Source organism: Onychostoma macrolepis, chromosome 25, assembly GCF_012432095.1.
Source record: "Onychostoma macrolepis isolate SWU-2019 chromosome 25, ASM1243209v1, whole genome shotgun sequence".
NCBI classification, from domain to species: domain Eukaryota; kingdom Metazoa; phylum Chordata; class Actinopteri; order Cypriniformes; family Cyprinidae; genus Onychostoma; species Onychostoma macrolepis.
Window position 1 is genome coordinate 7,612,875 of NC_081179.1, and position 27,521 is coordinate 7,640,395.

The window sequence follows — 27,521 nt, forward strand, 5'->3', positions numbered from 1 at the left end:
AACCTCCATTTACCAGTTTAACAAAAATTTTACATTTTCTAAATTTTCTCCTATGATGCCTGATGAGGTTAGAGAACACCTGCCAAGAGATCAGAGACCATTCCTTCATCCAGAATCACTCCAGACCCTTTAGATTCCCAGCTTCATGTTGGTGCTGCTTCTCTTCAGTTCACTCATTTTCTACAGGGTTCAGATCAGAGGACTGGAATGGCCAGCAGAAGCTTGGTTTTGTGCTCAGTGACCCATTTGTGTGTTGTTTTTGAGGTTTGTGTTTGGATTATTGTACGGTTGGAAGATCCAAACATGGCCCATTATAAGATTTCTAACAGAGTCAGTCACATTGATTTTTTATCTGTTGGTATTTGATAGAATCCATGATGCCATGCGTCTAAACAAAATGTCCAGGACCTCCAGCAGAAATATAGGCCCACAACATCAAAAATACAGCAGTATATTTCATTGTACACATGGGGTACTTTTTGTCCCTGTGTTCACCAAACCCATCTTGAGTGTTTGCTGCTAAAAAGCTCATTTTTTAGTTTCATCTGACCATAGAAGCCAGTGCCATTTGAATTTCCAGTCGTGTCTGATAACTGAATATGCTGGAGTTTGTTTTTTGGATGAGCTAGGAGAAGTTTTCTTGAAACCCTCCCAAACAACATGTGCTGATGTAGGTGCCGTTTGACAATACTTTTTTAAAGGATTTCTGACCCCGAGACTCAACTATTTTCTGCAATTCTCCAGCTGTGGTCCTTGGAGAGTCTTTAGCCACTCAAACTCTCCTCCTCACCGTGCATTAGGACGATATAGACACACGTCCTCTTCCAGGCAGTTTCCTAACATTTTATGTTGATTCGGAAATTCTTAATTATTGCCCTGATGGTGGAAATGAGAATTTTCACTGCTCTAGCTCTTTTCTTAAAGCCACTTCACTAATTTGTGAAGCTCAATTATCTTTTGCTGCATATCAGAAATATATTCTTTGGTTTTTCTCATTGTGATGGATGATTAAGGGAATTTGGGCTTTGTTTTCCCTCCTATTTATATTTCTGTAACAGGAAGCCTGGATAATTTCATGTTCATAATCACCCTGGAGTGTGATTATGAAATTGTGAATATGAATGGGAATATACTTCAGAGATATTTTACTCATAAGAATTTCTAGAGGTGCCAATAATTGTGTCCGCGTATTTGAGAAAAACATTTAATATTTCCCCCCATTTTAAAATCTTATCTAATGAAAGGTTAGATTTTTGTGAATTTTTTTAAATAAAAGATCAAAAGGATTAATAATGCAGATTAATTTTCACAGCCTGCTTTGATCATATTTACGAAGGGTGCCAATATTTTTGGCCATGACTGTGTATATATATTTATTTGTATACAATATATGAATATATATACAATTCATTTAGGTATTTAAATGTTTTGTTCACATTGATTTGAAAATATTACCATACTATTACTTTATATTTCTCTGAGTATTTGAGGCTTCTGCGTTGTAGTCATGTTTCACTTCATTTGATCAGGTCTAAACTGTGTGGATGCATGTAGGTCTGATAAAGTCTATTTTTAGTCATTCTGAGTCTCTGATCTGTCTTCCCAGCTCTCCATTTCTGGGCTGTTCCGTGGGCTAGATCTTCAGCTCCTGCAGCCCATGTCTCTGTCTCTGATGCACTCTCAGCCTCCGCTCTCCAACGACTCCTCCATCAATCTGGAGCCAATGGAGATCTCCGCCTACAAGCTCAAGCTGTGCTAGAACGATGTTGCACCCGAACCGGGCTCTCCGTGTGGACCCTTGGAACCTGTGCTAAAGCAGAGAACCACAGCTGGATGAGCAGAGGACTCTTTTGGAGATTGTTTATCCAGACTTAATGTATCTGAATCAACACAAAGGCGCTAACTAAACCCTTGCAAAATGGGAAATACAAGACTCGAGGATGAGAACGTTCCAGCCAAAGTCAGATTTGGTGGCTGGCCCGGGCGCTGAGATAAGAATGTCCGTGTGCGTTTTCTGTTTTTTTTGCTTTTCAGAGATTTTATCAGGCAGAGCACTAATCGGTGAACATCTTTTTATTCCAGCAGTGCCGACCGTTGTTTTTTAGCTCTGTTTTTTTTTTTCTTCTCTTTTGTCTGTGGCTGGAACTGCTGACAGTTTCTCATTCATTCATCCCTGAAGTTCGTACTGTATGTAAATAACTCAAAAACTACATACACAACTGGATCTATACAAAATTGTGGGACTCAGTGCAATATGTGAAGCTTTTATTTCTCCATTTTCTTTGTTTTCTATTCCTAAGGCCTTGGAAGCTATGCTTGAATCCGTGTCATTGTCATTTGGGCTCACGCAGTTATTTTATTTCTTTATCTCTGCTGTGGACTGTTCTGGCTACGCTCGGCGGCCACATGTTTTTATTTCTTTTTTTCTATGAATGTCAATCACCCAGCTTGGCCTGCGAAGGCTGTCAGTGCTGTAACAGACGCGGCATTTACAGATCTCTTTCTTTCAGAATGGCTCACGACGCTTCGATGACAGAAGAAGACGGGTCTTCAGCTAGCTCTTTCATTGGTCGGGCTCAGACTGAGCGACGAGAGCTGACGTTTACAATCTTTATCCACCGTATCTTCTGTTAATAAATAAAGCTGCTTCTTAATAAGCTAGCTGTGGATTATCCGCAACACATTTTTGTTATTTGTACCATTTTGATCGTGTCTGGCATAGTAACGAGCCGCAGAATGTGCATTTATACTTTTTTCATGTTATATGCAGGTTTGAGCCGTATTTAAATGCAGTTCGGGAACAGATATGCAGAGATGGTCTTGTTTCAAGACCTAGATCAGTTTAGTCATTGACATATACGCTTGATATACCTTCTCGCAGTATTTTCAGGTAAACAGAACTCGTATCCGATTGTAGTGCGGGTAGCAACAGGTTCCTGCACTCAGATTTAGCCAATTTCCCACACAAAAACGCATTTAGGCCTTATCTCGCTGTAGGAAACCCATCTGTAATGTGTAGCAGAGCTATCTCAGTCGTCCCTTCTGGCTTTTGTCTGTCACCTCGGTTTGCTTGAATCTGACAATGTTGAACATGAGAATGCTGTCTGTCCATCAATATGTCGTGTCGTCTCGTGTCTCACCTCTCCCAGCCTGTCTGTCTGTCTCCCCTGGGAAAATCTTAAATTACAGAAAAATATTCTCGCAACTCCATGCCTGATTATCTCTGTAGTGCGCCCACGTCCATTTACATCAGTCAGGCCATCAGCCGGCTTTTCCAGCTAATCAAGTTCCGGAGTAGCGTCCTATCAGGAAGATAATTCCCCACAGGAGGAACTCCTAGTATGGAGTGCCAAACGTCTGTCCGATTGCTTTGGAACACATTCTGGCGCCCAACGTGGCGTGCTTGCTCCTGTAATTCGGTCTGATTCATTTCCATGCTCGTTTTTCCTGTGCGTACGCTTTCCATACTGACAGATCTCTTTGTTAGATGTCCTTTATTTGTTGTGTGTTCTGAGATGGAACTTTTTCTGAAGAAATGACAGTGAATTGAGAGGTTAATTTATTCTTTTGTTGTCGTTTCTTTTTTTCTTTTCTGTTTTGGTTTGATATTGAGAGTGTGTGTGTTCATAAAAATGACTCGTAAAAGCAAATGCAAAGACATTAAAGTGGACGTTTAATAAAGATCACACATGGGGAAAAAAAGTGATTCACTTTTTGCATTATAATTGGCTTTTCATTGTTGTCCGATGTCTTGAAGCTTTGTTGTGGTGCTCTGAAGCGCAGACAGGGGGCAGTAGGGAGTTGTCTGCATTTAACGTGGCTCGAGCGCGAGGCGTGGGGTGTGAAATGTTGAGTTCAGTTAACAAAAGCTCACAAGAGATGCTTTTTATATCTAAACATTCTCTGCGAGAGCTGGGATATCAGGTACTGATTTACCAGACAGCCTTTGGAGAGAACTGGAAATACCGGTGTCGTCTCACAGTGCTGACAGGCCTACTGAAGTCAGACTGGCCTTTTTTTTTTTTTTGTTTGTTTGTATGGTTATTTTTTTCGATGCCCTTTCACGCTCAGCTGAGACCAGATTCGGTTTCTTCCACAGCAGGCGGGTTTGTGTGCTAAAAGGGCGGCTTGATCCCTGAGCCCAGGCGTTTGAGAAAAAGGCCATTCTTCTTAATAAGTCTGAGGGCTGAGACGGCAATAAAACTCAATCTCGCCGCTGAGGACTTTAATAAGATGACAGAGGCGCTGATAGAGATGGAGACGTTTTCGAAGGATTAGTTGAGACAGGAATGAAAATGCTGTCATTTATACTCGCCCTCGTGTTGATCAAAAGCCGTATGACTTTCTTTGCCTCGGTGGAGGTCGAAATGAGAAGCTCTGAAGAATGTCCTAGCTGCACTTTTCCCATACAATGTCTAAAGGATTGAAAACGACCAAAAAGCTCCAGAAAGTAGTTCATATTACTCGTTTCCTGTATTCTGCAGCATTCTTTGAGAAATGATAACCACAGAAAATTGTCCTCTGCTTTAGTTCTGGAATTGGTTTTGCATATTCCAAAATTACACGAAGATGTTCGATGCCAATGATTGGTTCTTGCATGTCTCAAACAAACAAATTTTGAAAGTGTGCATGATTTTTCTGTGAACTGAGATTTAAAGGCCATTCACACCAAGAATGCTACGCATGCTGCAGTTTTGTCATCTGCCACTTTAAATGCTTGAGCTCTTCAAAGCTGGTGGATTCTGATTGGCTGTCAATGTTTTTGATATTCAAAAGCTGGAGGGAAAAAAAAACTATTTTGAAATTGATTGCAATGATACGTTTCTGTTAAAGGTGTTGTGTGGACTCCCTATTCTTGATTAGAACGAACGTTAACGCTTTGTAGTTACAGTTATTGTCACATTCACACCAAGGATAATAACTATATAGCAATCGACACAAATGGATGGTAACTGTTTATTATAAGTGTGTTAAAGGGATAGATCCACCCCAAAATGAAAATAGTCATTAATTATTCACCCTCATGTCGTTCCAAACCCATAAAACCCATTATTTTTGATGAAATCCAAGAGCTTTCTGACCCTTCATAGACAGCAACACAACCATCACATTCAAGGCCCAGAAAGGTAGTAAGGACATCATTAAAATAGTCCATGTGACCATCAGTGGTTCAACCGTAATTTTATGAAGCAATGAGAATACTTTTTATGCACAAAGAAAACACAAATAACGACTTTATTCAACAATTTCTACTCTTCCGTGTCAGTCAGAGATGGACGTTCCACGTCAGCAGCACCATATGTATGCATCATGGTAATCTCGTGTACTTGCGACACATAAAGAGAAGAAATTATTGAATAAAGTCGTTATTTTGTGCACAAAAAAATATTATTGTAGCTTCATAACAGTTTATCACATGGGCTATTTTAACCATATCCTTACTACCTTTCTGGTAGTTGCGTTGCTGTCTATGAAGGGTCAGAAAACTCTTGGATTTCATCAGAAACATCTTAATTTGTGTTCCGAAGATGAGCGAAGGTCTTACGGATTGGAACGACATGAGGGTGAGTAATTAATGACAGAATTTTCATTTTTGGGTGAACTGTCCCTTTAATGCACTTGTAATAATCAGTTACCATCCATTGATGTCAAGTTATTGTAGCAAGTAATTTTTGACAGAAATGGCCTTCTTAGGTGAACTAACCCTTTAACTTTGTATATTCGTCATCTTTGGTGTGAACGAGCCTTTGAATTTCCCTTTTGTCCCTTAAACTAATACGTTTCAGAATACAGCACACGTGTCACATGAAGCAGTTTTCTATAGAAAAGAGAAGCAAGAACATTATTCACACCATCTTACAAGATTTAAAAAGCAGTTTTCACTGAAATAAGATCAAAGCATATTTGTGAGTGAATAAACGGTATGCTTATTGCAAAATTAAACCGCACTCAATAGCAACTCATCTGATATGCTCATTGAAGTGTTGAATAAACATCCTCTCACCAGTTCTGAAATTCCTTTTATTTTGCCTCGGATGCAAGCCGAGCTTCAGTTCAAACAATCCGGCACCACCTACTCGTTCTGAATGTCAGCACAACTTTTTCTTTTCTACCTCCAAAAAGGGCACGTTGAACCTTTCCACAAAAAACATGACAAACACATTACATCGCACTAAATTCAGCCTAATAGAATCATTTCAAAAGAACAGAAATAGTGCCTCGTCTCGCAGGAACTGAAGATCTGCGGCTCTCCTTCGGCCCATTAACGAGTCTGATAAAACCTATTAAACGATTGCGGAACATCTAAAGGGGATAATAAGGTGCGCTCAGCAGATTTTCGCAGCGCTTGAAGTAAAAATAACAACAGTAGCACTGATTCTTGTACTATTAGTCAATGACACGCTTGTTAGATTGGCGGTCACATGGCAAATCAATGGGAGTGAGCTGAGCATGAGAGAAATATATTTCCAATATTCCCTTAGAAGATGAGGACCAACATGATATCGCTCTCGCCAGTAGCTGGACCATCCATATTTCTGTCTCATTGCTCAATTAGTATGTATGTAGCAGCCTCAGTCTCACTTATAATGCCAAGTAGGCAAAAGCTTCCAGCGCCGAATACGAGATCCCGTTCCTCCCAGCTGAACTAATTATGGAAAGCATTTTAAATGTGCCATTTCCATAAACTAGTTCTCTCCTCCCTCTTCTGGGAGCTGGAACGAAACACAGTCCGTGTAAGTTTTCCTCTGCCGTCATGGAAACATGGAAAGTTTAGGCCGTCCTATGAAGTGCACATGAAATATTGATGATCGCCCACTGCACGCCTCATGTAGTGAAGTGCATAATGTGTGTTATTAATTCAGACCGATGGTGCGTTTCTCCATGTGAATTATGGCAAATTGGCATCAATAAAAACCAAACGCTTCAACAGCACTTTTAAATATCATTAAATAAACACGAATGCAACAGATGTTTGTAATTAATTTAATGACTGCAGTATTGACAGCAGACACAAAACTGTTAAATGCTTTAATGCAATGCTGAAAGATGTGTTATAACGAATCCCGATTATTGTGTGCTAAAATAGCTCAGAATGGCAAACATCTAACGGTTTCGGTGATCCAAAAGATCAGTAGCCTTCTAAGATACATCACTCCAAGCCAGCGTTCAGCATGTATAAACTAATCCCAAAATGCATTGCGACAAGCTTAGCGGAAACATTCATCCATGGCAGATTGACTCTGTAGTGGTTTAAGCACAAAGTGACGACACCTTTGGTAATACAGAAGATATACTGACATTTCATTCAACTCCAGCGAGTATGGATGATAAATATAATTAAACATTTAATTATACTGAACTATTTATTTAGTATGGATAATTAAATGTAATTAGTAATGAGATTTAACTGTTTGGGGTTGGTGAGATTTTTGAAAACTGAAATTATGACAATTTAAAATAGCTCAAAGCGAAAAGAGCAGTATTTGTTTGAAATGGAAATTGGTGATATTACTTTTGATCATTCGAATGCATCTATGCTGAATAAAATATAAAAGAAAAAAAACATTTAAACATTAATGCAATTATATTGAATTATTAAGTATGGAAAATAAATAGTTAATCTGAAATAAACCCAATTTTTGTGTGTATTTTTATTCTTATTAGAGGATTGCATCATTAGCTTAGCTGCATGCTATAGTTAATTCTATTTGAATTATTTATGAGTTGAGTTGCCTTTGTGGCTGCCTATGAAGGGCTCTCCGAATCTGTTATTTATGAGCTCCTCTTTCAATTAACATGCTGCCTTAGAAAGTAGCTACCTATGTAGGCAGTATACTAGCTATTTGGAACAGTTGAACTGCATGGTTTATAGTGCCATTGTATCTTTGTGCGCCCCCCGCCCCCCCGCCCCCCGCCCCCGACCCAACCAGAGCTCCACAAATAGCAGTTGAATTCATGTCTCAGGGCTGACTCTGACCTTTTGGGAAATATATGACACATTTCCTCTCGAGGCTCCTTTGTGTTAGCACTGACAAGTTTTGAAGTCAAACTCCGATGTGAAAATCAATAAAATAACCTCTGGGACAAAGTTTTCTTTTTGTTCAAACACTACTGTTGAAAACCCATAATGGAAATTCTCTGAGCCATTTGTTAAGGTATGTGCTAATTAGCTCAGAGACAGAGGAGACAAAATGAACCTAAATGACCTAAAAAAAGTAAAGTCAAAAAGTAATTTTTGAGAAATTGATGTTCAACAAGGTATTTCTGATCGAGAGCTCCTCAAATCAACCTAAGATGGTACTGAATCTTGCTTGACCGATCTGTGCACATCGAGCTGTGTTTCAGTTCAGCATTTCGATCGTTTGTTTGTCTGTGATTCCCACTGTTCTGAATCCGTGCCGGAGGCTCTTAGCAGGCAGAGGTTTGCGTGTTATCTAATTCCATGCTGTTATGGTTCACTTTGCTGATGCTGTTGCTACATCGCTGTTGCAACAGAAATTATGCACAGTTAAATCATCCCTGATCGAATCAGTGGAAATGTCCCCAAGCTGCCTTTGACTAGCAAAGAAAGCAGAACGCAGATTTTATTATCAGGGTGTAAGGACTTATCGCACAAATGATGAGTGACGTAACGGCAATGGAAGTTAGAGAAGTGCAAGAAGTTTTGTGCATAAAACAGTCTGAACTTTTAATAAAAGTTGACTGGAACAAATTACAGCCCTTTTGTTGTTACAAAGTCACTCCAAGTCAATCAACGCCTTCACGCGCTCAGCTGGCGCGCACACACACACACACACACACACACACAAAAACAAAAACAACCACCCACTGATGGTATTGATCCTGTTTAGTGGTTCAAATCTCAGGGCATTAGAGCTAGACCACAAAGACAAATAAAAGTGAAAATAAAGGGAATCATTCAGTGCAGCGGAGATGTCCTGGGTTTAATCGCATTCGGGTCAAACTCATCAAACCGCAACTGCACTATTATAGCTCATATATGACATTCTCTCTCTCTCTCTCTCTCTCTCTCTCTCACACACACACACACACACATCGCAGTGGATCTATAAGTCTGATTAGTGCAGACTAGTTCTGTATCCTAGTACAAGGAGGACAGATGTAAAAAAAAAAAAACCTAAGTGGGGCGCTAAAGAGCGCTCTGAGTCCGTATAAAAGCGGTCTTTTCGCTGTGATACTCCAGATCTTCGCTGTCTGACTCAGAGTTCATCCCTCCTGCCGCATCCTCGTCCCCCCACACAGTGGGGATCCCCCGGTACGACACTTTCCCCCGGCCGAGTCCGAACCCGAAGCCCACTCGTATCCCCCCTCCGCCCGTGTCCATCACCGGCAGTTTCTTCCTCCGGCAGAATGGGGCACTGGCTGCTCCGGAGTGCAGCTGAAGCAGCACAAAAACGGCTGCGAAAGTGGCCAGGATGAAGGCACAGCTGAGCACTGCCACCAGAGCCGGCAATCTCGAGGATAGGCCGGGCTCGTGCAAGGATTTATCCGAGTTTGGATCCACCTCATGCTGGAGCACGGGAATGCTGGCCGATTTTTGCTGGTTCTGGTGCAAACAAGAAGTGACCACTAGGTGACTGTGGGAGGGACAGGAAAGACATTCGTTCTCCCCGGATCCGAAGCACATCAGGCAGGACGGGTGGCAGGGCAGGCACGCCTGTACGGTAGAGTGCTCCACCCAGTTGTCCAACGACAAGTTGAGCACCTGCAGCCCAGAGCTGAAGCCAGGAGGGCAGGACTTCACGCAGCCTTGCAAGAAAAGCGAGAAACCTGTGCTGCATTCTGGAAAACAGAGATCGGAAGAATGCTTAATTGCAGATGTTATGAATCTTTAACGAACATGAAATGGCATTTGCACTTTCATAATGTGACAATTTTGAGAGAAACAGATGGAGCTAGGATATTATTGGTTAATATTAGTTTTCCCTGCTCACGCAGCATTGGGGTTTGTCAGCAGAAGAGAAATGTTGTTTCAAAGGTTGTTGAGATGAAAGTGAATACAGAAATAAACATTTTTGGCAACACTGTCAAAATTAGTGCATTAATTTTTCCAGTTTAACAGCGTTAAATATACAGTATTTAACAATTAACGAAGGGGCGGAGCTAGGGTTGGCCACCCCACTCATAACTGCTGCTTCAATAACTTTGTAGCTTTAAAGATTCATCTATATTTAATGTAAAATTTAGTGTTTGATAAATATATTCAATTTCTGTATATTTCCTACTTGCTTAAGGGCACAAGTAAATTTTTGTACAATGTAAATTTTTTTTTTTTATCGATTGACAGCATATACACACATACACACGTGGTAATGGATAAAAAATGTAGTGTAAAAGTATCGTTCACTATTAATTCATGTTAAATATTGTGTTGACCCGACTGTAAAATGTTAGCACATTTGTTTTCTAAAAAATAACATGCAAATAGCGTGCATAGCATATCCTGTCTGCTGAACTGCTGTCATGGTGGAATGGGTAGTTAAGCTGTCAACATCTTTATAACTAGCTACCCTGTCAAAAACAAAGGCGCACACATTTGAAGGTATTTATACTGCATTATTAGTAGCGCAAGACCACACATTAAGTTTGTGCTACAGTCTGCACACTTTCAATACATGAGCAAAGCATTTACGTTTATATTTGCATAATTGCCTGGAGAATGTTTCTGGAATAAGACCAGGTACATTTATTATTGGTAATAAGGTCATTTCAATATTGTGCCCTCATTTTTGGTCCAAATGGGACAAATTATTCACCTAGTGAAATTCAGTACTACCTAGAGTAACAGTGCAAGAACACCTTATGAAAAATGAGTGAAATCATATTTTAGCAAAGTTTGTCCTTGACTGCAGGCGCAATATGGGGCCATGATGGAGAAATCCATCCATCAAGTCTCTACAGCAACTCTGAATAATAAACTTAAGCATTTGATTAACAAATTAAGGTTTGTTTACTGCCCTCTGAAGGTTGGGAAGGTACGACCTCACATCAAGAAGAGGCTGAGGATTTAAAAACTTTTCCACTTCTTTAATAATGCACAAGCTTTTCTAATTTAAACCTCTCTGGCATCACTCTCAAGTGTTTTGCAATATTTATACTTTATAAACATATATTAATATTCATAAGCACAACGGCAGTCATACTGAGACATATGAAAATTTCTATATGACAGAGAGGGTTTGCCAAGGGAATTACTGAGTGTGTAAATATTTCCTCATGAATGTCACCACCTATAAAAGCTTGTCTGTTAAGAGTTGTGTGTGTTTTTTGTGTGCCCTTTGGTCCATGGCGTGTCTTACCGATGCAGATCTGCTGTGTGTCAAAGGTTTTGCAGCTGTTGTTTGAAGGCCGGGTATAATCAGAAATGGACGGATCTGTGGCACTGGAGCCGATGCCGTATAAGATGAGGGTGAACTGAGAAAGAACGCCTGTGGAAATGATACTGAACTTAAAAGATGCTTTGATCATCAACAAAAACACAAATGGCATTCACACAGCATAAAAAGTCATTTTCTTAATCAGTATTTTTCATCTTGTTTTGCAGTAACAGTATCTAAACATCCTTAAAACAAGATAAATACACTTGAGAAGCAATTTATGTAAGAGATGTTTAGACTTGAATTAAGTTTACTTGTTCTAATCCCACTGGCAAATTGTTTATTTTCTTGTTTCAAGCATAAATCAAACACAATTGAGAGAGATTTATTCTCAAATTTGCCAGTGGGGTAAGAAAAATTAACTTTTACTCAAAATGTATTTTCTGAAATGTCTTTTAGTCTTTTATCTTCTTCCCAGCCATTTTCCTTTTTTTTTTGTTTTAAAGGATGCTTAGATGTTTGTACTGAAAACCTAGATAAAACACTGATTAAGAAAAAGCTGAATGTAGTACCATAATCATTAAGTCCAGCCACATTCTCAATCTCCAGCATCCATTCTCCCCGAGGGTCCTCATCCCAGGAGTGAGTGGTCATGAATGCCCAGTCGTTGAAACCTTCGGCTGAGTTATCCTGAGGCCTGAACACAAGAGAAAGAGATCTCTATACATGTGTGTGTCTATCTGAGAAGCTTAAACAAGATTGAATACGTCGATAAGATGAATTGAGTTTGTATTTACAATCCAAATAATTATATTTCATAAAGATAATGGGGTGAATTGTTTGTATATGGCCAGACAAGTGCGCAAATGTGTTTTCTTGGGCATCAGATGTATTTTCTGTTCATACTAGCGTGCATCAAAAGTTTGGGGTCAGCACGATAAAAAAAAAAGAAAAAGAAATGAATACTTTTACTCAGTAATGATGCATTAAATTGATAAAAAGTGACAGTAAAGAAAATTATAAAATTACAAAAGATTTCTGTTTTTTGAATGGTCACGGTTTCCCCAAAAATATTCAGCAACACAACTGTTTTCAATGTTGATGATAAGAAGTAATGTGTCTTGAGCAGCAAATCATCATCATATTAGAATGAGTTCTGAAGGATCATGTGACACAAGACTGGAGTAATGATGCTGAAAATTTAGCTTTGCGTCACAGAAATAAATGACATTTTAAAATATATATTACAATAGAAAACAGTTACATTAAGCTGCAATTATATTCCACAATATTACAGTTTTACTGTATTTTTGGTCAAATAAATGCAGCCTTAGTAAGCACAAGAGACTTTCAAAAACATAAAAAATATTACCGACCTCAAACTTTTGAACTGTAGTGTATGCAAATGTATTTTTGCTAATGATGTGTTTGAGTGTGTTTACCGTGGAGCCAGCAGCGTGGAGCGAGTTCCCAGTGGGCTGATGAGGTGAACAGCCAGGTTTCCTCTGTGGTTATAGGTGAGGGTGAGTCTGGCCTGCACATGCTCCAGAGAGCTCACAAAATCCGGCTGCCCAGAGCAGGCCTCTACACTTCTGCTGAAGATCAGGTGGTTTCTTACGTCCCTACAACACAGAAGAATCTGAAATTACACCCAACTCTGACAAGCACAACTATATGATGAAATGCGATTTTGCTGTCAACTTCATGTGTCTAGTTTGCCAGTGCTTAAATGGTGACCTCTGGTTCCCCAGGTAGCAGACCTTAGCTGGCATTACCTATCTGGTGTATTGATGTACTGCCTTTGCTGCATGAGGTGTTTGACCGTCCTTACCTGGGCTCGGTCAGCATATTAATGACACATTTGTGCTGCGGCCCCACGCTGCTCCAGTTCTGAGCCAAAGCGACCATGGCACTAGCATCCAGCAGACCGTAGCCGTAAGAATGGCTCACTGCCACACAGAGAGAGACAGAGAGAGAGACAGATGGAAAAAGTAACAAGGTCAGACATGTCTACTGAATAAATAAACGTAGCTCTCTGATTGGTTACGAGAACCGTCATTTACCTAATCGCCCCACGCCATTGGTCCTCCAGTCGTTGGTTATTAGGTGGGCGGGACGTGAGGTTCGTACAACGAGATGCTGCATGTCTCTCCAGGTCAGGTTCATGCTGGATGTCATACGAAAAAATGAAAAGTGATACGAGTATTACATTGCAGCAGGGCCACAGATTTATTTTCATATTCACATAGATAATTTGCACATAATTATCCTCTTGGATGTGACAGGATATCTTTTTGAAAGACACATAATTAAAGCTTTTCTTTCACTCGAGTCACAGAAAATTGCAAATGGAAATATTCCATCCTGGGGGCCATGCATCATTTTGTAATTACACAGCCGACGAAGCTTTTTTCCCCCTTTTTTTTCAAATGAAGACCCAAAATTGTATTCCCCCGAAAACACAGCAATATCAGATTCAATTTAGAACTGTATTTCCTTGGTTCATGACTCAAGCTTATTAGTTCTGTTGGTTGTTGCTCTACATGGCGGAAACAAGCGGCTTTGGGACTCGTGGCCCCCACGGCCAAGGTTGAAAAGCCATGTTATTTCTCAACAGGGTATTTCAGGGAAAACCGCGTCTGGAATTGGACATAAAGCACTGCCGAAAATACCTGCATGACAAGCCATTTCCACCTAAATGAAATGGATTTAGCGTAAAGATACGCTGTAGAACAGTATGAAAAACATCCTGTTCTGGCATCCGTATATTTTTCAGGGTGATTTATGAAGAAGGGGATCCAATTCATAAGCTTTCAATATTTTTGACCTCACAATAAATGACTTAGCAGGTATATTCATAATGCCACATGCACGATTTATGAACCTAAAGCCAAGAAATAGATGTATCGATTTACATTCAGTGATTAATAGATATAAGACTACTGAAATTCTCATGTTGTACATGGCAAGACTTGCACAGATATCGAACAGATCTCCTTTTATATAGATGAGGTGCCAGTGCTGGAAAACATGCCAGAGCCTTTAAACAGGCTGGACTCAAACCAGGAATATATTCATGGACAGGGGGTGGAATAATGACCTCACCACTTAAAGATTTCATAACAACAACAGTATGGCTACACTAATGCACTAGATCAGTGGTTCCCAACCTGGGGGGCACCAGAGTTCACAGCGGGGGCGCAGCAGCAGATATACTTTGAGGTTGGGATGGACGATAAAACGATAACTACAATTATAGTGATATAATTTTCCTCGATAAAACAAGTTCGATAAACATTCAATGTAATGTTTATACGAGAAAAGCGGAACAAAACAGCGCTACTCATTTGAACCACGCCACACGGATCATATCCGCTCGGTTCAAACTAGAGCAGATATGTTTACTCACCGATCACGCGAGCACTAAACAGCGCTGTGAGATCCAGTGAGAAGTGCTTGAATTCAGCGAAGAACACAAATGACTGGTATAAACTAGTATCAGTCGATATCAGTTTAAATCCAGATAAAACAGCGCTGACAAACAGCAGAAAAACACTGTGTGCAACGATACAGTCAGAAGGCTTTTCAATCTACAAATCGCCATTGTTTACCAGGGATTTACTGTAGTAACATTAACTGCACCATGGTATTGTGGCAGAAATGTGTGGTATTTATATCAAATTTATTATATTAATGTAGACGTGTATTAAATGTATTAAAGGAGTAATGGAATGTAATTACACTATATTTGTGATTAAGCTATAGGCTAGCGTTTGTGCATTTACAATAAATGTATTTAGATGTATTTATATAAATAGGCTACCTAGAAACCATATAGTTGGATTTTTACCACAGTATTGAGGTGCTATATGTGTGGTTTTAACTCTGGTTATCATGATGCAAATGTATGCTACTATGGACGAACAATGGTTAATTTTAATAAAACTCAAACAGTCAGAAAAATAAAATTTCTCCATATAAAAAAGGAGGTTGTTGCAATTTTTTACAGATGTTACTGATTTTGATAATGAACATACATTTACATCTGCATCCTAACTCAAACTACTACTGTCAACTCAATGTCAAATGTGCATTTCTAAGAGACAAAAAAATTATATTATTATTATTGCATATATATATATATATATATATATATATATATATATATGTGTATAAATATAATTGTGGGGGCTCAGATTACCATATGCGTACGTAGGAGGGGCCCATGAAAAAATGGTTGAGAACCACTGCACTAGATCACTCCTATTATAATCAATAAATTACGATAAAAATTACGATGCATACAGTTCGCGAACACCCCAATCCTGTTTTTTGTCTCTGCTTAGTTATTACAGACACTGATATTCCTTGTTATTTTATATTGAAATATGCATTGTATATAATAAAAAAAAAAAATATATATATATATATAGTAATTTCACAAAATGACTGTTTTTACTGTATTATTGATCAAATAAATGCAGCCTCGGTTAACGTAAGAGACATAAAATATATAGACGGATATTATAATATATTAAATATATCATTATTATATAATATACATTTAGAAACAATATAATTATAATAAAATAATTTATACATGTCTAATATATTATAAATAAATATGTATTTTATATACTATATGATATTTTATAATACAAATTAATTATTATTTGATTTTAAATCAAGAGGTAGTTGTGAGAGAGTTTTACAGATCCCCTGTCCAAGCATCAGCTCCTGCACAAGCACACATTTCAGTGGATAGTGAACTGTCTTTCTGTCTTTCTTCTGAATTCAGACGTTCCCCAGTCACCTATAGCGTGACATCAAAAAGATTTCCAACTGATGAAAAGAGCAGAATTGTGACAGAAAGAGAACAGAGATGGAGGTCCTTATAAAAAAATCCTCCCAAAACGTCCCCATCTCTTTCATTGTTGGGCCAAGCACGATCAAAGCTGACACCAGTGGGGCTTACAACCCTGAACAGCAGGGGCAAAACTCACACATGCACAAACACTGTGTGTGAACCAGGAGCCCTGTAACTCCACCACACACAAAAAAAGTCAAAGAAACCTGATGCTTGTGTGAGACGTGATTTCCATGTCTTATTACAACCTCACACGGTACAGGATAAAACACTCAGGAGGAGATTTTAATCGAGCATGATGACTTGATGTTGTATAAGGGCCTCGGGGTCAATCGGCCCCCGAACGAGGAGTGTTGACTGGCAGTCATCACCCATCACTCTCCATCCCTCCTTCATTTTTTTTTAGATGAGCAATGTCAAGGCGATGTCAGAGTGTGTCGGAGGGCTGAAGATGATGCACGAGGGGTAATGAAGTCTAACCGATGAGGGGGAATGATGGACAGGAGTGTGTAGAGTGTGTGTGCGTATATCTGTTTGTAGAGACAGGTGTCATTGTTGTCATCACTCACTTGGCCTCCAGAGCGAGAGCGATGATTCCCGCGGCCAGGGGAGCCGAGGCGGATGTGCCTGTGTGCGAGTCTGTACACTTCTTCCTCAGGTCCGTCGTCACCTGCATAGATGAAAAAACAAATATATGGAAAGGTCAGGTGTGTTAGCCGTCAGCCATCGGAAGGACTTTGGTTGTAACTATATATAAGATGTGAGGGCGTCCGTCAGCCAGAGGCGCCTGTCAAATCGCCCGACAAGAATGTGAGTCCGAGAGGGAAGGAAAAACCTAATTCACTGCAGCTTCTGTGATGAGATGTGTGACAGCTTGGGAGACTTAATAAGCTGGCACCCCACACATGAGGGTTTGGGGTTTTAATCACGCCATAGGAGACACGGCGACATGCCTGCGTGATTGACAACGGTCAGGATGAGAGTACGACCAGCCCGAGGCTACAGAACCATCAGAGCGCCCACAGGTGAGCAGCTGCCAGACACCCACACACACTCTTTCTCTTTTGTTTTATTTATTTCTGTCCCTTCAGTCTGATTTAAACACATACAGACACATACATACTCAAAATCCCACCTCACCGCTGACGGCAAGATTGCGTCCATTTTTAAATTGAATCTGTTATTGCCTTTGTCATCCTAATGGAACTGGGGGTCTCAGAAGAGGGAGAGGGGGAGCTATCGCAGTCGCACATACTGGGACAGACTTGACATCAAGCAAACAAACACTCTAAAGCCGTCCGAGATGTCTTGGCATCTCGGACGAGCTTCAAAGAGCTGGCAGAGACAGATTTGCCTGGAGAGTCTGAAACCACTTTCACAGGAATGAGCGTATCAGAGATTCACAGTTCGCATAACTACCCACAGCACGAGAAATCATATTTTCCCCTCAACGTGAGTGTGAATTTGACCGAACCAAAATCAACTGTTCAAAAAGAGTTATCAGTTTGAATATCCAGCAAGCTAGATATTCTACTAGCTATATAAAATAAGGAACATCAAGAACATTGCGACGATAATAGATCATATCTAAAACATATTATATTGAGTTAGTTTCATTGGATTAGATCACTGAAACAATGACTGTGTCGTTCCAATTCTGGTGGAACAAATCATTCATGAATCATGAATCAATAAATCAGATCTTTGAATCAGTGTCTCAATGGTATCATTCCAGTTCCAGTGAACAAATCATTCGTGAATCATGAATCAATAAATCAGATCTTTGAATCAATGACCCAACTAGATCATTCCAATTCCAATGAATAAATCACTCATGAATCATGAATCAATAAATCAGATCTTTGAATCAATGACCCAACTAGATCATTCCAATTCCAATGAATAAATCACTCATGAATCATGAGTCAATGAATCAGATCTTTGAATCAAAGTCTCAATAGGATCATTCCAATTCCAATGAATAAATCACTCATGAATCATGAATCAATCAATCAGTTCTCTGAATCAATGACCCAACTAAATCATTCCAATTTTAGTGAGCAAATTGCTCATGAATCATAAATCAATGAATGAGATCTTTGAATCAATGACTGAACTGTGTCATTTCAATTCATGTGAACAAAATGTTCATGAATCATTAAAACATCAGGAGATTTGAGGCAGACGTCAACAGTTTTAGTGAATATGACTTATATAACTGCTATCATATGAACTCAGAGGTCTTAAATATTACATAAGCTGTATAGACTCCTTTTATGGTGCTTCACAGCCCCAGTCCTCATTCACTTTAATTATACAGAAAAGAGTGACTAGGACATTCTTTAAAATGACATGCGTGTGTGTAAATGACAGATTTTTCTAAAATGACTTCTTCCGAATTCTGTTAGAAACGCAGCCACAATTCAAACTAATAGCCCAGATGCTCATCAAGATGATCCAAAGTAATGACTTTTAGAACTTGTGAAGGGCATTTTCTTTTTATAGGCGTCTTTTGGCCTAATTAGCTTGCCCTAATTAAAAAGCCTGCTCAGGCAGACTCAAATACAGCTTATGCAGATAAAATGAAGGTATGTAACTGAAAACGAGGGGAAAACTTGCAAATAAGATCCAAAGAATCTGCAATGCAGCATGTTTGGTATTCCAAAATTGCTGCCTCTATGTCTTTTGCTGTCTTTCACTTGGTCTAATTTCTATGCTTCTTCTCTCTTTGCTTTCTCAAAGACCTTTTTCTCATTTCCACTCTCGGAGGAAACGCCGGGGCAGAGAAGCAGATGTGTACGGCATGCAGCAGCAGCAGCACCTGTGATTGGGAAGTTTTCAGACGCTGCTCTAAAGTGATTTTTTTGCCTCCTTAGGGCATGACGTTCAGAGAGCTCTTTTTCATATAGCCCACAGGAAATCACAGTGGCAGATGTGGAAATCATTTCACCGCCTGACACTTCATCTTCACAGCACGCTGAACGGGGCGGCACTCCATCACTCATTTTTCCCGCGTACAGTCGTGACGTGGCCATTTAAACCATGCAGAAAATTTGTCACACAAGGGCTGTTTGCTCTGACATTTACAGTTGTGCTTACAACTGAGAATGGCAGTGTTTGTGTGAGGGCATGATGATCTGTCTGTGTGCTGTTAACGTGTAAATGTTGCAGTGCTGAAACGTGAATTCATTCTATTTCTGGAGCCTTTAATGAGACACGGTTGTAGCAAAGTGTTTGTATGTGTTTCTGATAATAAACACATCTGAAGGCTGATAACTGAAACATCTTTTTCTACTTTTACTACATAAGGAATGAACTGTTTTCAGAGAACACATTGTGTATATCTTTAGTTTTAAATATATATATATATATATATATATATATATATATATATATATACATATACACACACTCAAACTACTGTTCAAAAATGTGGGGTCGGTTAGACTTTATAATGTTAGTCTCTTATGCTCAACAAGGCTGCATTTATTTGATCAAAAATACAGTAAAAACGGTGATATTGTAAAATATGATTACAATTTAAAATAACAACTTTCTATTTTAATAGGTAATTTATTCCTGTGAAGGCAAAACTGAATTTTAGCAGCCATTACTGCAGTCTTCACATGATCCTTACTGAATAAATGTATCATTTTCTTTCAAGTTATTAAATATTAATTTAATATATTATATATAAATATGAATATATTATATTACTCTGAAACTTTTAGCAAAGTTTATGCTTCACACATACACAAAAGATATTTAAAATTAATATTTATACAATTTTTTAATATAAATATTATAATATTTATAAATATAAAAATTTAATCTAAGGACATTTTGGTAACAAAAATAAACATTTATGTGTGAAGATGCAGTGTGTTCCTTTGTGAAAATACTTACAAAGTAATTATATGACTTTAACATATGTGACTATTACTGAATAAAATTATAAATTTCTAATATAATCTATTAAATACTCATTTAATATATTATATATAAATATGAATATATTACATTAAACTGAAAATTTTAGCAAAGTTTATGCTTTACACAAAAGATATTTAAAAATTAATATTTATACATTTTTAATGATAAATATTATAATATTTATAAATATAAAAATTTAATGGATATTTTGGTAACAAAAATAAAATATTTTATTTGTGAAGATGCAGTGTGTTCCTTTACGAAAATACTTACAAAAATGCCTCTGCATGAGATTATATGACACATATGTGACTATGCTAAATATGTATGGAGGTCTGTTTGCACATATGAACGTACAATCTGTTTCTCGTTGAGGTTTCCGCTGCTATAGGTGGTGGCGAGGGTGGAGGAACAGGCCTCACTGTACCACGGCACATTGCCATACTGTGTGGTGCTGCTGATGGAGAGCGTGTAGATACTGTTGGTGTATCCGTCACAGTTGCAGCTGTCCCGCTCTCGTCCTCCGTTACCCGATGCCCAAACGAAGATAGAGCCCAGGCCACCTCGACCCTAGAACAGATGCATAAACATGATCAATCACTCCTTCCAAAGTACTTTTCACTCCCATTCAAAGGATTTTTAATGTTTTTGAAAGTCTTGAAGTCTTTCTTTCACCAAAAAAATTGCCACCAAATATTGGAACAATAGTGTCAACAAAGACAGACACCAGTCTAAAAGTATTTATATTCTCATCCAACAGTCTGTTTACATAACTGCCAAGCGCTAATTAAAAATCACCGGTTCCAATCTGATTGGCCGGCCTTTTGAGACTTGACGCAAAGGTTTATCCCTCCTGGAAACAAACTGTTATTTAAGTTGCTGGGCTGATACAAACGCTCTGAGGTAGAACTAATCACGGGATTTGTGAGGTCTGTGGCATCAAAACTTTAAAAAATTAAATACAAGTGGGCGATTCTTGGCCAGAATAAGCTGCTGATGGTCTTTATGCAAATCAAACGCCTGGCTATGTGAGACAAATGTATTTATGAATCAAACATCTGTGTAGTGTCCATTAATGTCTGTGCGCACAGGCCTCGTCTCTATTACAATAGCCCACAAAAATCCAATTGAACGAGCCAATTATGGCTGTCATGATTAATTTAAAACCAATACTGTGACCTCTGAAATCTGCTGTATTTAATGCTTTAGTAATACTGGCTGGACAGCTGACAAAGCGCCACTTTTCGTTTCTCATATATTAGTCTCCTCTCTCGCTGCAGTCAAGCAAGTCGGCAGAATTTGATTAAAGTTTCTGTTTTATCTTCTGCTGTCCATATGGGTAATATTCACAGCTGACTGACTCAGGATTATTGTGGCCATAAACGGTTTGTTTGTTTGTTTGTTTGAGACGCCGCAATCTGGTTCAAAAATATTTAGAGGCACAATTCTAGGAATGATAAAATTGGGGATAAAAGTCTGAGAGTTGGACCACTGAGGCAGATGTTTATGTGATGCATAATTTGAGTAAATTACTAGAGGGAGAAATCAGTTTTAAATCCCACCAAAATTAATAGCAGTCAAACTCATTCTGCACGGCTGTATCAAAGTGCCATTATTCACACAGACGAGACAAAAGATTAAATCTTTTTGTAACGCTCCGACAAAAGCATGTCTGTGATTACCAAGGACACGTTTGGGATGAAACAGAAGCGGCACTCGCGGCGGGCAGCCGTCCTAAAAAGGTCAGATCCTTTGCCTGTCAAACATTATGCTCTTTTCTCGCTGTGTCAAATCTCATCATTTCTGCGTGTGAGGCGAAAGCAGGTGGTTTTAATTCCATTAAAGATATTTTACTAAATTATTCTGAAGATAACGAAAGCTTCCTAAATGGGTGTTAGAATGTCTTAACACACTCATAGGGGCGAATTTTCAATGTTGCTGTGACATTCTGTCTGAGGAGAAGAAATAGCACAAGGTTTATAAAAGAAAGTGGAGTAAAAAGAATACTGAAATTAACAACAAGATGTGTGTGGACAAGACTAAACTTTCACAAGTTCCTTTTTTACTTGTTTTATCATTCCCCCGGGCAAAAAAAAGTCTGATCGCTTAGAAAAGTAACAGCACTCAGTAATAGCCTCTCAGTAAGCCACATCATTTGAAGCATCATTTATGTCTGTAGCACAAATGGCGCGTGATGACTTAACCGCAAAGGTTTAGCAGTTTGTTTAAATCCATAACCATACATACACTACCGCTCAAACATTTGGGGTCTGCAGGATTTTTTGTTTGTTTGAGGAAATTAATCATTTTATTCAGCAAAGACACATTGAATCAGTGGCGGTTTTAGGCATGGGCGAACGGGGCAGCCGCCCGGGGCGGCATTTTTTCATGACACGTGGGGGGCGGCACAAGCACTTGGAAAAAAAAAATCATCTGCGCCGCTAAGCGGTTTTCTATTATCTATCATATTATCTATCATATAACTGTGCGGGAATTGGCAAATTGGCGCCTGCTTGTTGAGAAGGTACCGAGCACAGAAGCTGTGTGAGAAGTGGAAAGGGAGGGGGTGCGGCGCGGGGACAGTTCACCTCTCTCAAATTAGTGGGACAAGTGGGCTAAAGTCAGTCACACCCAGGGGCGCGGGAAGTGGGGTGCGGAGGGTGCTGTAACACCCCTGTTTTTTTATGTGGGCAACTGTTTAATTGTTGGGAATATATAAAAAAAAAAAAAAATCGGAGTGTCTATTTAAGTGCAAATAGCTATGTTGCTGGCAGAGGCTATTTACATTAACTCCACCCACAAATGTATGATTGGGATAGTCAAATATGCAAAAGACGGTTACTAGTTGTCAGATTCAGTGGTGCAGATGGTAAAGTTTGCAATACACTTCTTTTGACACGATCGACCGGGGTCCGAATCTGCCTTTTGGCGAACTTTTTTTCTCGCTTTTTAAATTTCAAATCACATCAGAAAAGCATTTATTTTTTAATAAAAATGAAGGAAATAATCAAAAGTTGAACAAAGTATCGGGTAGGGTTAGGGTAGGTGTAGAGAGGGCTTTTGTCCCAATAAGGTGGCATCCATTTAATAATTAGAAATAAAATTAAAAAATTACACTCAATAAGTTATTGCATACTATTTTATACTGTATTACAATGCAGAAGTGCAGATAATTACCACTATTTTTGCAATAAGTAATGTTTTCTCTAATAATGTTTTTCGCCATGTTTTTATTTTATTTTAACATAGAATAAATAGAATCTAAAGCTATCTGCACTGTGTAAATAACATATCACTAAAGAATACTGCTATTTTCACTTTGTGGTTTAGTCTTGACTTCTGGTCGTGAGTGACAGTGTTGGGGGATGGGAAATCTGTTGATTGTCGAGTGCCAAATAAACACAGAGTGTTTATTATGTATATAGAGTATATTTATTTAAGTTCTGATAACTTATACTGTTTTGTGCAGAATTGTGTTTTTCATGTTGAAGGATTTGTGCAATTGAGAAATATAAGCTTGTCTTACACTTATATTGTTATAGTAAAACTGTTTGTGCAAAATTTTTTAGCCAAAAAACCTACAATTTTTTTTCTCGGATGGGGGGGAATGGGCGCTCAGAGGGGGTCTCGCCCGGGGAGTAATTCAATGTAGAACCGCCACTGCATTGAATGGATCAAAACTCATATTAAAGACATTTATAATTTATACGTTTTCAATACTGATAACAATAAGAAATGTTTCATGAGCACTAAATCAGCATATTAGAATGATTTCTGAAGGATCATGTGACACTGAAGACTGGAGTAATAATGTGGAAAATTCAGCTTTGCCATCACAAGAATAAATGACATTTGAAAACATTAAAATAATTTATTTTATTTTCTACACACATATATATATATATATATATATATATATAAACCTATTTTCTATAAATTAAATATATAAAATTGTAATAATATTTCACAATATTACTATTGTTTGCTATATTTTCCACAAATGTGAGATTAAGAGACTTTCAAAAATATTTAAAAAATCCTACCAATCCCAAACTTTTATACAGTAGTGTATAAACAAATTTAATAGTAATGTTTGCCTTAGAGAACACCACAAAAGGTAGAAAAATGGAAAATGACACTGTTAAAAGAAAGGGTTAAAGGAACAAGACAGCCTCATTTTTGAATCACGGATTAAAAACAGATTTTCATATTCATAGTGCGATGAGTGTATGCTGAAACTCTATCAAGGTATAGACTCACAAGGGATAAGGGTATGTGTGCCACACAAGAAAGAATTAACATATCAAAAACGAAAACAGAAAACAAACGCTCATCTCCTTCCAAGATCTCCCGAAATACAGTATTCTCTGTAATCCTGTTTTTGTCAACGCACACATCCTTCTCAGTTCTCTCTCTGTAAATGCGGGCGATGACATCTTCTACAGCTCACCCTGTCCAGCCCGCTTCCTCTAGCAGAGGGGCTGATGGGAGATGACGGCAGCTGTGACACATTTAGCTGATCTAAAATCTGCTCGCATGACCTGACGTGAGCATTCGTGCTGACACTGACTTGAGGAGACACAGTGACTGGAAGTCATTCATTTTCAATGAGAGTTTCTGTGACATGGGTGATTTGTAGGCGCGTGTCTAGTGATTGACAAAGTTGAGAAAAGTTTTGATTTATGCAAATGAGCATGAACGCTACGAGTCTCCCATGAGATACTCAAAATGACTTGTTTCTGCACATTTGCATGGATATAAAAAATAAACGGATTTCAGAAATTGTGAGCATTTGTGATGTATCATGCATTTCTGCATTTGATATAAGAACACATTTCATTTTGAACATTACTGGCAATACATCTCATTTGCAATCAGATTTTCAGAAGCTACAGCACTAGAACGTCCAGCAGCAGAAACGCCTACTAGCAACCAACAGTACTGTGACCTGGAGACCTCCAGCAGTAAAATCTCTTCCAGTCTATACTGACCTCAGTAACCCCCTGCAGGAAAGCTTCTTTGGCCAGTTTGGCAGGGCCATCCACAGTCTTCCCATCATCCTCTGGGCCCCAGCTGGCGCTGTAAATGTGGATGTGCTGGGAGTTCAAGCTCAGAGACTGAGCCTCCACAACATCTGTTACCTCTCCGTCCAACATCCGCACACCTGCATGCAGAACAGAGGCAGGTAGAAAGAGCGTTAATGAAGATACCAGAGACAAGAAAAACTGGTTTCGTGAAAATGTACTGTATGTAAATGTGATGGACATTTGGAAGAGAGAGTTTCCAGCACAAATTTTTCTATTGGCACTGAAGGTGAAAATGCTGCATGAAGACAAAAGCACAGCCATCCAGAACCTGAGTTTAAATATAAAACTGTATGGAGAATGATATAGATTTTATTATGCTTAATGACAAATTATGTGCAAATTTATTTAATCAACACCTTGCTGACAAACATGTAACCAATCCAGTCAAATTTTAATACTATTAACATATCACGGGAACATGGTTTGTGTAACTTGTTGATGACTTGTAGTCTGAGCTGGTGTGATTGAGTGGAGGCGGGGACTAATTTGCATATTCAGTTGTTCTGTGCATACAAAATGAAGTAAGGGTGTTGCTGCAAGCATTTTAAGTTTAAATTACTTTCCCACCAAAAATTAAATGTGCCATTTTTATTATCAAAGATTTAATGGATAAAATTAGTGACTATAGAGAGACTTGACGGCAAGGACCCCCAAATATGATGAACCACTGGCGGACCCCCTTTCTAAAATAAAATAAAATTACATACACACAAAAAATATTAAAATGGGATGAGAAATATAAATACATCTATATAGACAAATTAAATATAAATATATACTAAAGTATGATATTATATAAACTAAATAAAATATTTTTTATAATTAATTATATGGTCAAATATGTTCAAATTAAATCTGGAAATATTTTCTTTTGATTAAGTTAACAATTTTATTTTATTTTTGTCACAATGCTATATGCAAGTTTTATTTTCAAAAGTCTGACTTCTTTGGTTTGAGATTAATTGCTTGTTGCAGTGTTATGTCATGTCCGGCTAGAACATGGTGTAAGATTGGGAGAAAGAATCTAATTAATAAGAATGATTCTGTTGCCGTTTGTTTGATTAACAATAATCCTAGCAACAGGATTCAGACACTTCACGCACCCCCCCACACACACACACGACCCAGCGGCCAATTAAATCAGCAACATCTGCTGTCTTTAGACACACACACACACACACACACAGACAGATTTATCCTCTTATTACAAAGATACACACACAGAAACACAGAAATCACATGCAGACTCAGGCAATGCCCTCTGCCTTAATCACCCTCATCTAGATGGAGAAATATTTTCCTATAAAGACTATTAAAATAAGAGATGTGGAATTTGTGTGTGCCTGCAGCGATGTCTGGCCCTGGACACGCTCAATGTGACCGGAATAGCCAAGATATTTCTGAGATATTCACCTTAATGGATGTGTTTTATAATTGAAAGATAACGCGTTTGAGATTAGTCCAAAGCAGCATGACGACATCAGCCATTAAATGCACAAAGGGCAGGAAATGAGAGAATGCTTGGATAGTTTTGATGCATGACCTATTTGATTGATCCTATTACCATATGCTAATTTCTAACCACCTATCAATCGGATTCTGCACTCACCTCCAATTTTGGCATTGTAGGCCACACCTACTCCACAGACGCCATTGTTTGCTGCTGCCGCCACCTCCCCGGCACAACGTGTCCCGTGTCTAGAGAGACAAAGAGAGAGTTTGGACTGGTGAACAGTGTGGCGTTGTCCAATTTACATCCAATTCACATTCAGTCCAACTCGCTTCAAATTCATTCCACGTTTTTACAGACAAATTCTTGGGGTGCTGTTATCACAACGGAGCTCTCGATGCACACAAATACAGATGCATTATCTTTATCCTTTAATTAAATTCTAATTAGTCCTTGCAGGCGACAAGGATAAATAAATAAATAGCTTATTATAGTTGTCACTGATGGTTCCTACAGTGCTGCACAAATCTCTGTGGCATGGTGGGGATGAACTTCACTGTCTAAAGAAATCGCAGCTGGCTCTGGGTTTTGTATGTGCACTGCTAGAGCTATTCTCTCCATTCATCTGTGTCCTATTGGAGCTCATTGTTTCCCTGAGACAAAGCGGAGAACGGGACGATAGGGACCTAAGAAAAAGACTGGAGAACCCATGAGACTACAGATGTGTTGAGGCGGCGGCCTCGCTTCACCAGAGCCTTCATTACATCTGCCGTTTTACACAAAAACATACACAAAAAGATTATTAGGCACACATGAACATGACATACAACACAAGAGGAAAAACG

The 27,521-nt window shown here is 38.7% G+C and overlaps 2 protein-coding genes across 7 annotated transcripts in view; one reads left to right on the forward strand and one right to left on the reverse strand.

The window, feature by feature from the left end:
• man2a2 (mannosidase, alpha, class 2A, member 2) overlaps positions 1-7,892 on the forward strand; it is a 39,963-nt gene extending 32,071 nt beyond the window's left edge. For all 4 annotated transcript variants that reach the window (XM_058766924.1, XM_058766923.1, XM_058766921.1 and 1 more), the window contains one exon: positions 1,607-7,892. In XM_058766924.1, coding sequence (XP_058622907.1) covers positions 1,607-1,759 — 153 coding nt within the window. In that variant the 3' untranslated portion in view covers positions 1,760-7,892. The remainder of the gene's footprint in view (positions 1-1,606) is intronic.
• A 42-nt stretch (positions 7,893-7,934) lies between these two features.
• The window catches only part of furinb (furin (paired basic amino acid cleaving enzyme) b), a 98,808-nt gene continuing 79,221 nt past the window's right edge, over positions 7,935-27,521 (reverse strand). For all 3 annotated transcript variants that reach the window (XM_058766929.1, XM_058766928.1, XM_058766930.1), the window contains exons 7-16: positions 26,836-26,924; positions 25,131-25,303; positions 20,497-20,709; positions 16,776-16,876; positions 13,403-13,506; positions 13,171-13,288; positions 12,782-12,961; positions 11,912-12,036; positions 11,322-11,450; positions 7,935-9,804 (exon numbers count right to left, since the gene is read on the reverse strand). In XM_058766929.1, the coding sequence (XP_058622912.1) occupies positions 9,152-9,804; positions 11,322-11,450; positions 11,912-12,036; positions 12,782-12,961; positions 13,171-13,288; positions 13,403-13,506; positions 16,776-16,876; positions 20,497-20,709; positions 25,131-25,303; positions 26,836-26,924 (1,885 nt within the window). In that variant the 3' untranslated portion in view covers positions 7,935-9,151. The remainder of the gene's footprint in view (positions 9,805-11,321; positions 11,451-11,911; positions 12,037-12,781; positions 12,962-13,170; positions 13,289-13,402; positions 13,507-16,775; positions 16,877-20,496; positions 20,710-25,130; positions 25,304-26,835; positions 26,925-27,521) is intronic.